The following is a 12889-nucleotide window of genomic DNA, read 5'->3' on the forward strand; positions in this document are numbered from 1 at the left end:
TATATATATATATATATATATATATATATAAGATCCTGTCTACTTTCTGTAGGCATTTTACATATTAAGTTACTTTTTTTTCCTCAAATGTCTTTCTCTTCTTCAGGATGTGGAGGAATTATCCATGCTGATACAGGCACCATCAAATCTCCCAATTATCCTCAGAATTTCCCAGCCAATACTGAATGTTCCTGGACCATCATCGCTCATGATGGAAACCATCTAGAGATGGGCTTTGCCAGTGACTTCCAGATTCCAGACTCAAGTGGACAGTGTCAAAACAGTTACATCAAGGTAAACAGATGACCATTCCCTGATGTTGCATTTTTGGGATCTGGTGATTGATTTTTCATATTCTGTCTATATTTATCTGACAGGTGTGGACTGACAATGTACAGAATGATGAGAATCTCTTGGCCACTGCTTGTGGCACTACAGCCCCAGCTGTAGTCATTGCCCCCCGAAATGTTATTACGGCTCGTTTCCAGTCCTCAGATACACCTGGCAAAGGCTTCTCTGCTGCATTCTACACTAGTATGTATCATATGTATAGTATGTAACAGGTTTCAGTCCCTGTCAAAAAATTCAAATAATGTAATGTCTCTATTTCATATCATCTTTTAGGTTGTGGGGCCAATTTCACAGCCTCAACTGGCCGTGTCGTGTCTCCAAACTACCCAGACCACTACCCGGGAGGCTCCAACTGTAATTACATTATTGATGCTGGAGATCAGACCGTGATTGTGCTTACTTTTAAAAGTTTCCAGTTAGAGGGTATGCCTCCTCCTCAAAAATCACTAATTGTTTCATACATCTTGATATAAGAAATCTAAAAATAACTCAAAGGATAACAGCAGTTCTGTAAAGTGAATAATCATGCATTTCCATCTCCTCTAGCACACTCCACATGTGTCTATGATGGTGTAAAGATCTATAGTGGCATCACCACCAGTGGTGTTCCCTTGGCTACTCTTTGTGGAAATACCATTCCAGGCGTCTTCACCACATTTGGACCAATGCTCATCAACTTCTACTCTGATTCTATCATCCATGACAATGGCTTCCTGGCAGAATACAGAACCATACGTAAGCCTCAACCACAAAACAAACTGTACATTTAATGCAATACTTTTTGGTTCTCTGTATACTATATTATGTGGTGATAAAGGATGTGGCTTAGAAGGAGGTTTGGCTTCAGTGTAAATGTGTGCTAGAGTAAGTTTGGGTTGTTTATCATCTGATTCACTGAGCCCAGAAATGTGGAATGAGCAGAATCTGGAATGAGAGGACGCTGCACTTTTCAAACAATATGAGGGGATTTGGGAGAATATGCAAATATGCAAGAGAATTCCATTTGCAACAGATTCCATTGTTACTTCCACAAACAAACTCATTCACTGTAAATGGTGCACAATAGAAATGCACAGTCAAGTACTATTTGACTTGGTGCTCTATGGGAAGACAGCCCAAATTTCTCAAAGAATAGCTGTCAGCCTCAAGCACATTTAAATACATTTAGGGCTGTTCCTATGAATTACATCCCTACATGTTGGTTTATATGATTACTGTGTATATGTTACTGTACATCTGTATATCAATATGTGTGTTCATGTGTTTTTAACAGCATGCGGTGGTGTGTTTAATGGTACTTCTGGGACAATCAGCAGTCCATCTCATTCTATCACCAACTACCATCACAACATCAACTGCACATACTACATATATGTTCGTGACAACCGTGTCATTGATCTCAAGTGAGTTTGATCCAAGTGATTTGAAGAAGTCATATCATTAGGAATCGTTTTATTTAGGTTTTGAAAATATATTGTCATAGACACAAAAACATTTTGTAAGTTTCAGAACTCAAAACTGGGTCCCAATTCACAAATTTACAATTCACATTCTAAGGATCGAAAATGGTCATTAAAAACTTTTAAGGGATAGTTCATCCAAAAATGAAAATTCTGTCAATAATTACCCACCATCATGTCGTTCCAAAGCTGTAAGACCTTCATTCATCTTCAGAACACAAATTAAGATGTTTGTGGTGAAATCCGAGAGCTTTCTGACCCTGCATAGACAGCAACGTAACTACCAAGTTCAAGGCCCAGAAAGGTAGTAAGGACATTGTTAAAATAGTCAATGTATCAGTGGTTCTACCGTAATTTTATGAAGCTATGAGAGTAATTTTTGTGCTGTCTATGTAGGGTGAGCTCTCGGATTTCATTAAAAATATCTTAATTTGTGTTCTAAAGATGAACAAAGGTCTTAAGGGTTTGGAACAACATGAGGGTGAGTAATTAATTAACTATCCCTTTAATAAATGCCGATACATAATCAAGGAAATGTCTCAGGGCAAGTTTTGACATTATAAAACCATATAAAAATCAATTGCTAAGTCTCATGTTCTACAAATTTTTTAACTTTCGTACCTACCATTTCTTTACGGACCCTCATCCTCAACCACATTCTCTTTGGTCTACACAGATCCAAATTAGAACAACAATAAAAGTAAAAATCCTTACAGCTTGAATCCTGCTAGGCATCCATCATGCCCGCTATGTTCCACCAGAGAGAAAAGCATTCTTGTATTGATCATCTGTCTTTCTCTTTGTTCAGTAAACCCCACTGAGATCTTGTATTGATGCCAGACAGGAAACCCTTCACCCGTAAATTGGTCCCTAGAGGCTTTCTTTCAGGGAAACCCCCCTCTCCCATTAGTGGTATCACTTTCTGAGAAACTAGATTGTTCTGCAATATTTTCATAGTAATCATCAACGGTATGTATTTTTTCCTGTCCGATAGGTTCAACTCTTTCAGTCTTGAAGCCTCCTCGACCTGCCGCTATGACTATGTGGCGGTGTATGATGGAGAGAACACTCTGGCCCCACTAGTGGGGAAGTTCTGTGGACGTGAACTACCGCCCAACCTCAGATCTTCATCCAAGCATTTGTTTCTCGAGTTTGTTACAGACTCGTCGGTTGCTGCAGAGGGTTGGAGAGCAACCTACAGTGAGACTTTAGGTAGTGTTTCTCCATTTCATACATCAGCAATGAGCCTCCTTGCAGCCTCCTTATTGGTCTGTTTGGTTCCATGAAGAAACTTTGACATTTATGGAACCTTTCCATTCCACAAAATGTTCTTTATAGTGGAAAAATGGTTCTTTAATTTTTTGAAGAATTTGAATTTTAAATGGTTCCTTTAAGAACGGTTCACCGAAAGGTTCTTTGGAGAACCAAAAATGATTCTTCTCCCTTTTTTTCATCATCTGATTCAAAAGACTGTAACTGACTTGTTGCTCACAGATCAAGATGTGTGATACTTTGACCTTGTTCCTTTATGGTTCTCATTTTGGAATAGTGTGAACAATGGGTGGAGGATTTCATAGTGAATCACAAGGACAAAGATCTCATTGAGGACTGAACAAAGTGTTCAGGGGTCATAAACAGTGTTCTTTGTAACAGCTTTGTGCTTTAAAGCGTCTGATGCACCAGTCACTTCAGGATGACCAGGCTCTTTAAGATCTGAGTTGTAAACACTTTTGTAGCTCGTCTCTGGGGGTGTTGAGTGAACCACCCCATCCTACAAGCGCCACTGTTGTTCTTTGAGAACAGCACAACTCATTCAGACCACAAGAGTCTACTCCTTCACCCTGACCGAAAACAAGACATAAGTCTTTATTGGCCAGTGCTGTCGAAGAGCCACTAAAGTGCTCCTAATTCTTTTGTAGTGTCCTACAATTTATATGCAAATAAACGCAGTATTTTTAGTTATATACATTTAATTCATTTATTGAATGGAATTTAACATTACATTATTTAATTTATTTTCCATTAATTAATTGTTATTTAAAAACGATATTATATTAACTTTATTTTAAGTGTACTTTTATGAACTAATATAATATTAACTTACAAATAATAAATATAATAAAAATATGTTTTACTTATAATAATATTAACTTCAATTTTATTTACTTTTATAAATGTAAATACCACCCCATCCTACAAGCGCCACTGTTGTTCTTTGAGAACAGCACAACTCATTCAGACCACAAGAGTCTGTTCCTTCGCCCTGACCGAAAACAAGACATAAGTCTTTATTGGCCAGTGCTGTCGAAGAGCCACTAAGTGCTCCTAATTCTTTTGTAGTGTCCTACAATTTATATGCAAATAAACGCAGTATTTTTAGTTATATACATTTAATTCATTTATTGAATGAAATTTGACATTACATTATTGAATTTATTTTACATTAATTTAAAAAAATGTTAAACTATATATTAACTGTATTATTCATTTTAAGTGTAATCTTAATTGTATTACCTTTATAATATTAACTTCAATTTATGTTTGTAAATATAATAAAATATTTATATAATATTATATATAATATTTCTTTTACTTTCTTATAATAGCTTAAATTTAATTTTTGAGAATGTAAATCTATATTATATTATATTATATATAATTAATATTATACATATTTTTATTTAATTATAATTTACATCAATGTAATATTCACTTCATATAATATTAACTATAATATAACTAAATGTAAATAAATGCTGTTATATAATAATTATAAATGTTTATATATATATATATATATATATTATTGTAATATTAACGTCATATAATATTATCTTACATGTTAGTTTTTAGTTTTAGCTTAGTTTTACTTTTAGTCAGAGACATGTTATCATGCAGAAGGACGTTCTTATTCAAAGAATATTTGTTTGGACAAAAATGCGTACGCCTTCAGAACAAGATGAGTACATTTAATCTGCTTTTTTATTATTTGAAATGAATCTGGTAATAGTTCATTTGGACAACTTCTACAATAGGCTTTAAATCTAAGACATAAAGACAAAAACTCACATTTTGTCACTTTTGTGGACTCTACTGCCTCTTGCAGGTAGTTTCTTGAAAGCACATCCTACAGTTGTTGTAAATCTCTCTCACTCTCTCTTTCTATCTCCTCATCCATGGTTTGCTCCAGGTCCTCAGCAGGGCTGTGGCGGTTACTTGTCTTCTTCCCCTACCGGAACGTTTGGTTCTCCTGATATTGACATGAATGGTCAGTACGAGCCACGTATGGACTGTATGTGGACCATTGCAGTGGAGGCCAATAAAGGCATTAACCTCACATTCACATCCTTTGAGCTCGAAGGCTCCACTGGAACCCTCTGCAGATATGATTATGTCAAGGTAAAAGCTGTCACTTATAATATAACAAATTAAAATGCTGCATCATTTCCAACACAGAACACTCTATATCTTTATACTTACATCTTACCCATCTCCAGATCTATGATGGTGACAGTGCTAGTTATCCATTGGTTGGCACATTCTGTGGAGATGTAGTACCTGCCCCCTTCGTCTCGGCCAGTAACTTCCTGACCGTGCACTTCATCTCGGACGGCACTGTTCAACGCCGTGGCTTCATTGCCACCTACAGCACAGTGGACCGTAAGATTAAACTTTATGTCCTGATGCTTTTATCACTGCAGGTTTGAATCACTCATGCAAAAATGCTTTTCCATACTTTAGCTCTTTGTGGTGGAGCATTTAATGCCACAGGATCATCTCAGACCATCACATCCCCATATTACCCAAACGCCTACCCGCCATTCGCCTCTTGCCGCTGGGTGCTGGATGCTCCTTCTCAGGAGGTGGTGAAAGTGTCTGTTCAGCAGTTTCATCTGGACTCCAGCCAGAGCTGCACCAGCAACTTCCTGGAGTTTAAAGACTTCCCTGTGGTGAGACTCAATCAATCGCCCGACCACAGCTTCACCAAATAACTCAAGCAATATAGAATCTCTCAGGTCACAATGGCTGATCATTTTGGTAGGCTAGTCCACATCTTTTTATCTATTTACAATGAGACAATGATCTAGTCCAACAAAATGAGAGCTTTTTGAAGACGCTTTGCCAAATGGATAAATTTGAAAATGCTAAGTGGATAAATTTGAAAATGTGGATACATTTGGAGAGCGTATTTAGATGAAAACACAGTTTTCAAATCTATCCGATTTAATTAAGTTTTTAATGTTATTTTTTATTTGACATGTAATATTTATTTAAATGTCATTTATTTAATTTTTTGTGCTTTTGTCATTTTTATTATTATTATTTTCTTTTTTTTTCATTTCAGTTTTAGTTTTTGTTCCATTATAGTTTTTCATTTCTTTTCAGTTAGTGATTTCAAGGCTTCAGCTTAAACATATAATATTTAATCTTTATTTTAATTAACAAAATGTTTTTAATAGTTTTAGTTAACAATAATAACAATCCTAAGTGTCCCAAGATTACACTGGATTGCAGAACAAAGCACTGTTTACATAGCAGTAAAACCCGTTCAGAATAAAATTTGTTTATTAATGCTGCCTATTATTTTTTTCTTTAAATAACAACTAAACATTTCAAACAGTCATATGCATTTTCTCGACCTTATTGTATTTGTCACTTGATCTCAAATATGCATTTAAAATATTGTGGAAAAAAATTATACATATACAAGTAATTTTTTTATGATTATTATTTTTAGATTTACTATTTCATCTTATTTAAACATAGTTTTCTACTATATCTATCTTTCCACTGCCATTTATCATACAGCTACATATTCAAGTTTAATGAAGTTTGCTATCTTCACTTTAAAACTTTCAAGTTGTATTTTGGCAACAGAATGTCTTTACCATTTTTGTTTGAATTTTTGTCTCTCAGGGAGATTATGGACAGGCTCATAAGTTCTGTGGCACTGACTCACATGTGCCAGACTTCTACAGTTATGGCCGCACCATGCACATCACCTTCAAATCAGACCTCTTCATGACTGGCGACGGATTCAGCCTCACATTTCAGGTGGCAGGTGAGTCCTTTCCCTATGATTACTAGAAGTGTTTTACTCTTGCTGGTGTGGTTATATTATGTCTGAATATTACGTATCTGCAGGCTGCAGCAGGGTGTATGAACAGGAATACGGTTACCTGAAGAGCCCAGGCTGGCCTGACATATACCCTCATAGTCTTGAATGCAGCGTCGTACTGCAGGCCCCTCAGAACAGCGTCATCTCTCTGTTCTTCACCAGTTTTGATGTGGAAAATCATCCTTCCTGCAACTTCGACTATCTTGAGGTGAGGATAAACATACTGAATTGCCACCAGATTAACAGCAATGTGAAGAAAAAATGGGAAAGCACAGCAGAATGCAGAGCGGTTTGAGACAAAAACACTGTTTTCAAATATATCTGATTTAATTATGGACATAGCCTGAGTAATAGAAAAAAAATCAGATTTTTAAAAAAAAATTTAAGTTACATTTTTTTTGTGCTTTTGTCATTTTTTTAATTTAATTACATTTTTTCAGTTTTAGTTTTTGTTCCATTATAGTTTTCATTTTAGTATTGGCAATTTCAATGCTTCAGTTAAACATCCGATATTTGTATTTATTTCATTTCAGCTTTATTTTAATTAACAAAATGTTTTAGTTAACAAAAATAACCGTTTCAATCCTAATTATCCCAGGATTATCTGAAGGTACATAATCCAGTGTAGATTAACAGCAATGAGAAGAAAAATGTGAAAACACTTATAGAATGAAAATGCAGTATACGCTAAATACTACATACTAATAAAAACAAAAAACGAACAAACAAATGAATAAATAAAACGAACATTTCAAGCAGTAGTATACTACATTGTCACTTGACTTGATCATCTAACGTTGTTACTGTAAACTAAAACGAAAACTATAATAATTTTCATGAACTGAAATGAAATAAAAAAAAATCAATAACAAATATTGAAAGGAAAACTTGAACATTTTAAATGCTCCCCTAGTAAATAAGTAGAATAAGAATTAAAATAAGTTTGTGTTGAAGTGCTAAAATGACTAAAACTAAAAACTGAAATAATTCTAAATTAAAGCTAAATAGAAATGTTTAAAGGTCAAAATCTAATAAAAAAATGACTAAACCTTAAACTAAAATTTAACCTCAAATATAAAAATAAAAGCTAATTCAAAAGATCAATAAATACTATAATAGCCTGTAAATAAAAAATTAAAAAATAAATAAATAAATGCCCAAAACAATTGGTTAAATTTTTTATTTTTTTTAAATCATAGCCAATATTACTTCAGCTTGTCAATGTCACATTGCTAATTAGGTGTCAAGGCGAGTATATTGCATTATGGGATATACCGGTAGTACCCAGTGCAGTATACTCCTTTGCCGCACATTTGGGTAAATGCAGATGCAGATCCGAGTATTACATACATACAGCAGAAATACTAGAAGTATGGTAATAATAGTATGGCACTATGTTGTGATGATGATAATGTAGCTGTTTAATGTACGTTTATTTCTGCTGATGTAGGTCAGAAACGGCAGTACTGCCACATCGCCTCTGTTAGGGAAGTACTGTGGAAGCACACTGCCCAATCCTGTCTTCCCAGGAAGCAACCAGCTCTTCCTATATTTCAAGAGTGACTTTACTACAGCCCGTAACGGCTTTGAGATCACCTGGACTTCCTCTCCACAGGGTAAACACAAACGCTTGTTATATTACGATTGTCGCAGACAGTCCAACACTGATAAAGGTTTTAATGCGAGTGCTAATTGCGTTTCTTTTGTGTGTCTAGGTTGTGGTGGTGTGTTATATGGAGACCACGGCTCTTTCGCCAGTCCAAACTACCCTGGCACTTACGCCAACGGCACTTCCTGTGAGTGGGGAATTAGGGCTCCTAGCGGCAGAGTGGTGACGGTCACATTCAACCAGATCAGCATCGATGATCCAGGAGACTGTGAGAACAACTTCTTGAAGCTGTATGATGGACCGGATGCTAATTCACCTGTTGTTGGGCCGTACTGTGGAACGGTATGTGTGAAAAAAAATTACACTCCTAGCATCTGTATTACTATATTTTCTACCTGTGCATTACTTTTATTCAGCAAACACACATGAAATTGATTCTATTTCATTCTATTTCAAATAAATGCTGTTCTTTTGAACTTTCCATTCATCCGAGAATCCTGACAAATGTATATCAGTTTTTTTCACAAACATACGAAGCAGCACAGCTGTTTTTAACATTGATAATAATAAGAAAAGTTTCTTGAGCAGCAAATCAGCACATTAGAATGAGTTCTGAAGGATCAGGTGACACTGAAGACTGGAGTAATAATGCTGAAATTTCAGCTTTGCATCACATCATTTTAAAATGTATTCAAATAGAAAAGAGTTATTTTAAATTGCAATAATATTTCACAATATTTTACTGTATATTTGATCAAATAAATACATTCCACATTCTTACCAGCCAAAAACATTTGAACAGTAGTGTGTACTATATACTCAAATGATATATGGATATGTAATTGATTCTATTGGGGACACTTCATTTCCAGCGATATCGTTGACTTGATTCCAAAGATATTATTTAAACTGAGCTGGATGTTGAAGTCACTGAATTCAATGATGAGAACTGTCTTTAACTGAAAAATGAGTGTTTACTATTGTCATTTTGCATTATTGACACACTATTTTCCTAATTAATGCTGTTCAGTTGCTTTGACACAATCTGTATTGTTAAAAGCGCTATATAAATAAAGGTGACTTGACTTGACTTAATTGTTCTTTGCTTTTTTTGCAGGAGACAAATATCGCTCCTTTCAGAGCTTCTTCAAACCTTGTGTTTGTGAAGTTCTCAGCCCAGTCTGCCGTTCTCCCGTCTGGGTTCAGACTCACCTGGAGCAGCTGAGAAGAAATTTGAAAAATAAATATTCATACATACACACGCACACACTGAAACTTGTGAACACACTTTGCAATCATGTAAACAGTCACATAAATAATGCAATATGAACCATTATTTGTAGATTATTGTGTAAAGAATGAATTTATGTATGTATTTTTGATGCCTTTTTGGAAAATAAAGATGTTTAATGAAGTTCTAGTTTTATTGTTCTTAAGTCAGGGCTTTTTTTGAGGGACAGTCATAAAATCATTAAGATATTAAAAAGATCTCTTTTGTGATTTTTCAATGGAAACGTCTCTTGAAGTGTGTGTGTCTCTAACAGTGTCAACTACACAAATCAATATGCATACAAAAGCTGTGAATGCTTGGCTGTTTTTTTTAAGTGTTTAGTATATTTTCATCTGTCTGATATCCTCAGACAGAGGCTACGGGTGAAAATAAAGAGATGGCACATTCGGAGGGAGATAAAAGCTGTGTGCGGCAGATCGGACAGTGCTAATGGGTCTGTCTGCTCTGTAGAGGGAGACGGGCTTCATCTTTCTTCATGCAATGCTTCTATATAGAGAAAGCAAACAAACATTTCATCTAATATTTCATTTCGTTCTTCTAAACTCTGCAAAATGCTCCCATCAATGTCAAAGAAATGTCTGGGAAAAGAGGTCCCAGCAAGTCTGATCAACAGAAAAACAGAGCTTTTGAGACATTGCCATCTGTATTAAGGCCTTTCTCACGATTTTCGCAATCATTTTATAACGGCTTTTACTTAACTTAACAGGGTCAAAGTTCATGAGAAGCTATGAGTAATAAAAATGTGTTGACCTTGGAAACAGTGCAAGAAAAGAGCCTCGGGAGAAATTTACTATTGATGCAGTGGGGAATTTATATTTTCTGTCTATAATAACGCAGATAAAAATAAGAGAAGATCAAAAAAGAAGTGTTTTTATATGTATAAAACTGTTTTTTTTAACTTGATTTTAAGATGAAATGTTTGGACCAGTGTTATTTTAGTACTATTATAGATACTTTTAATTTTAGTTGGAATTTTATTCATTTGGTTGTGTTTTTACCATTTTTATTATTTTTTAATCTATGTCTATATAGTTTACATTTTTTATTATTGTTGTATTTCAGTTTTAGTTATTTAGTACATCAAGTTAAACTAAATGAAAATGAGAAATGTTGCCTTGGCAACTAACAGAATAATTGGTTTTATTAAATTATTTTTATTTTATTTCAAGTAATGTTTTTTTCTTTAGTGGTTTTAATTTTAGGTTCCGTTTGAGTTAACTACAATTATAACCCTCAATAGTGTAAATAGCGTAAATTAACATCAAATTAACAATTTTCAACCAATGTTCTCTAGTTCTCAGTAAATCTAACAATTGACATGCCATAAAATCCACAATCATTCCAGACAAAACCAGAGCTCAAATTCAGTAATATGCTGGAGGTCTGCTCTTTACTCGTGGTACAGTAAGTTCCTCAGGCACATCATTTGAGAACACCTCTTAAATCAAACAGCAGAACAGTCACACATACATACATTCTCAGCGCTCACTTTGGGCAAGTGTAAGTGCTTACAGCTCTTTAATGTAGATTGTAATAAAACACACCTCCCCGTGCCCTCATGCCATGTCTGACTGTGTCCGATCTCCACTGGCTTCTAGCCGAGGGTGTTGGTTAAAGATTTTACAACATAAACAAGCCTTGGCCCTGCAATCCAGAACTACCGCTCTGCAAAGTTCAACCACGCTGAAGCATCTGTTGCCACTCACCAAATATAATCAAGCCTATAAATAGAGCCACTGTTTTTCAGTCCCCCATTGAAATTATCAACCCTGCGAGAACCAGACACAGAAAGAGAGAGACAGGCAAAGGAAGAACCAAGATCCAGTCTGTGGATGGTCCCACCTGGGACGACAGGAACCCAAGAGAAGAGAGAAGTGTCGCCGTACCTCTGCCCCATGCCAGAAGGAGGAGACAGCGAAGACTCCTATTGCTCTTCCACCTTCTGCAGACGTCTAAACAATGTGTCTCCCTTTGAAGGTAGGTGATAGCTGGGGATCTGGGTGGTAGACAACAGCTGCCCATACCTGCTGCTGGATTCCCTAATGTCACATGAAATAAATTAATATTGAGGTAAATATAATATTTATATAGTTACATAAATGCACACTGGATGTTGGTAGCGTTTGTTGTAAGGTGTTGTTCATTTATGTTAATGTACTGTATGTAATGAATTATTTTAAAATCATTAAAAAAACACACAAGTAAAACATACAGAGGCATAACACCCAGTGATATTTTAGTGTAACTGAGATATTATAATTTTGTTTAACATTTTGAATTCCTTTTTATTTTCGTAATTTCCAATTTCAATTTAATTGTAGTTAACGTTTTAGTAACTTGCTGTGTTTTTACTATTTTAATTGGTTATTGTTTTAAACATGTTTAAAAATATGTAAAGTACATTTTTATTTCAGTTTTAGGCTATTTTAGTAACTGTCATTATACTGGAAATAAATTTTAAAAAATTGTTTTGGTGTGAAATATTTAATTTATAATAATTATAATATATGATAGTAATAAACCAATAGGCTATGGTAATAAAATTACTCATATTCAGGTTATATGTCAGAATACTGAAGATGGATAAAATAATGTTTACTAAATTTGTATTATACAAAAATAATATATATTAATTATATTATATATTTTTTTAAATGTAGCTACTGACAAACATCAAATCCACATTCATTCACAAGATTCTGTTTGTAACAGGCTGCAAGACTGCACACTGGGATTCATTATATTAAATGTAAACTTTATACCTTGAACTGTACTGTGTTATTTCATCATGAAGAAAAATCATAAAACTGGGCATTGATTTTCAGTTTCATGAGAGAGATTTGCAGTATTAAGAATCCAAGGGGAAGAACTAAATAAAAACTGATTAAAAACGTCTGGAGCCAATGTTAAAATAATGAAAGATGAACACTTACAATCAGAACAATGTCTGTAGGCGCCTATACAATTTCCTATAATATTACAAAGCAAATTATTGTTGTAATCAAACAGGTTAAAAGCTAGTATTTAACCAGAAACAAGTCTAACATTATTTTTGCTGT

At 34.6% G+C, this 12889-nt stretch overlaps 2 protein-coding genes across 3 annotated transcripts in view; both read left to right on the forward strand.

The window, feature by feature from the left end:
- Positions 1 to 9819, forward strand: part of cubn (cubilin (intrinsic factor-cobalamin receptor)) — a 39869-nt gene extending 30050 nt beyond the window's left edge. Inside the window, exons 50-63 of the mRNA XM_016238173.1 lie at positions 107 to 294; positions 378 to 534; positions 625 to 774; positions 898 to 1086; positions 1625 to 1754; positions 2806 to 2993; positions 5002 to 5210; positions 5309 to 5471; positions 5553 to 5761; positions 6729 to 6873; positions 6957 to 7138; positions 8381 to 8546; positions 8646 to 8881; positions 9657 to 9819. Coding sequence (XP_016093659.1) covers positions 107 to 294; positions 378 to 534; positions 625 to 774; positions 898 to 1086; positions 1625 to 1754; positions 2806 to 2993; positions 5002 to 5210; positions 5309 to 5471; positions 5553 to 5761; positions 6729 to 6873; positions 6957 to 7138; positions 8381 to 8546; positions 8646 to 8881; positions 9657 to 9764 — 2420 coding nt within the window. The 3' untranslated portion in view covers positions 9765 to 9819. The remainder of the gene's footprint in view (positions 1 to 106; positions 295 to 377; positions 535 to 624; positions 775 to 897; positions 1087 to 1624; positions 1755 to 2805; positions 2994 to 5001; positions 5211 to 5308; positions 5472 to 5552; positions 5762 to 6728; positions 6874 to 6956; positions 7139 to 8380; positions 8547 to 8645; positions 8882 to 9656) is intronic.
- A 1799-nt stretch (positions 9820 to 11618) lies between these two features.
- Positions 11619 to 12889, forward strand: part of rsu1 (Ras suppressor protein 1) — a 45853-nt gene continuing 44582 nt past the window's right edge. The window contains exon 1 of one of the 2 annotated variants that reach the window (XR_001605123.1): positions 11619 to 11807. Coding sequence is in view for 1 of the 2 variants with exons in the window: in XM_016237668.1 (XP_016093154.1) it covers positions 11790 to 11807 (18 nt within the window). In the remaining variant the exon portion in view is untranslated. The remainder of the gene's footprint in view (positions 11808 to 12889) is intronic. The other variant, XM_016237668.1, reaches the window with a different exon arrangement.

Source organism: Sinocyclocheilus grahami, unplaced genomic scaffold (assembly GCF_001515645.1).
Source record: "Sinocyclocheilus grahami isolate Dianchi unplaced genomic scaffold, SAMN03320097.WGS_v1.1 scaffold19.1, whole genome shotgun sequence".
In the NCBI taxonomy this organism is placed as follows: domain Eukaryota; kingdom Metazoa; phylum Chordata; class Actinopteri; order Cypriniformes; family Cyprinidae; genus Sinocyclocheilus; species Sinocyclocheilus grahami.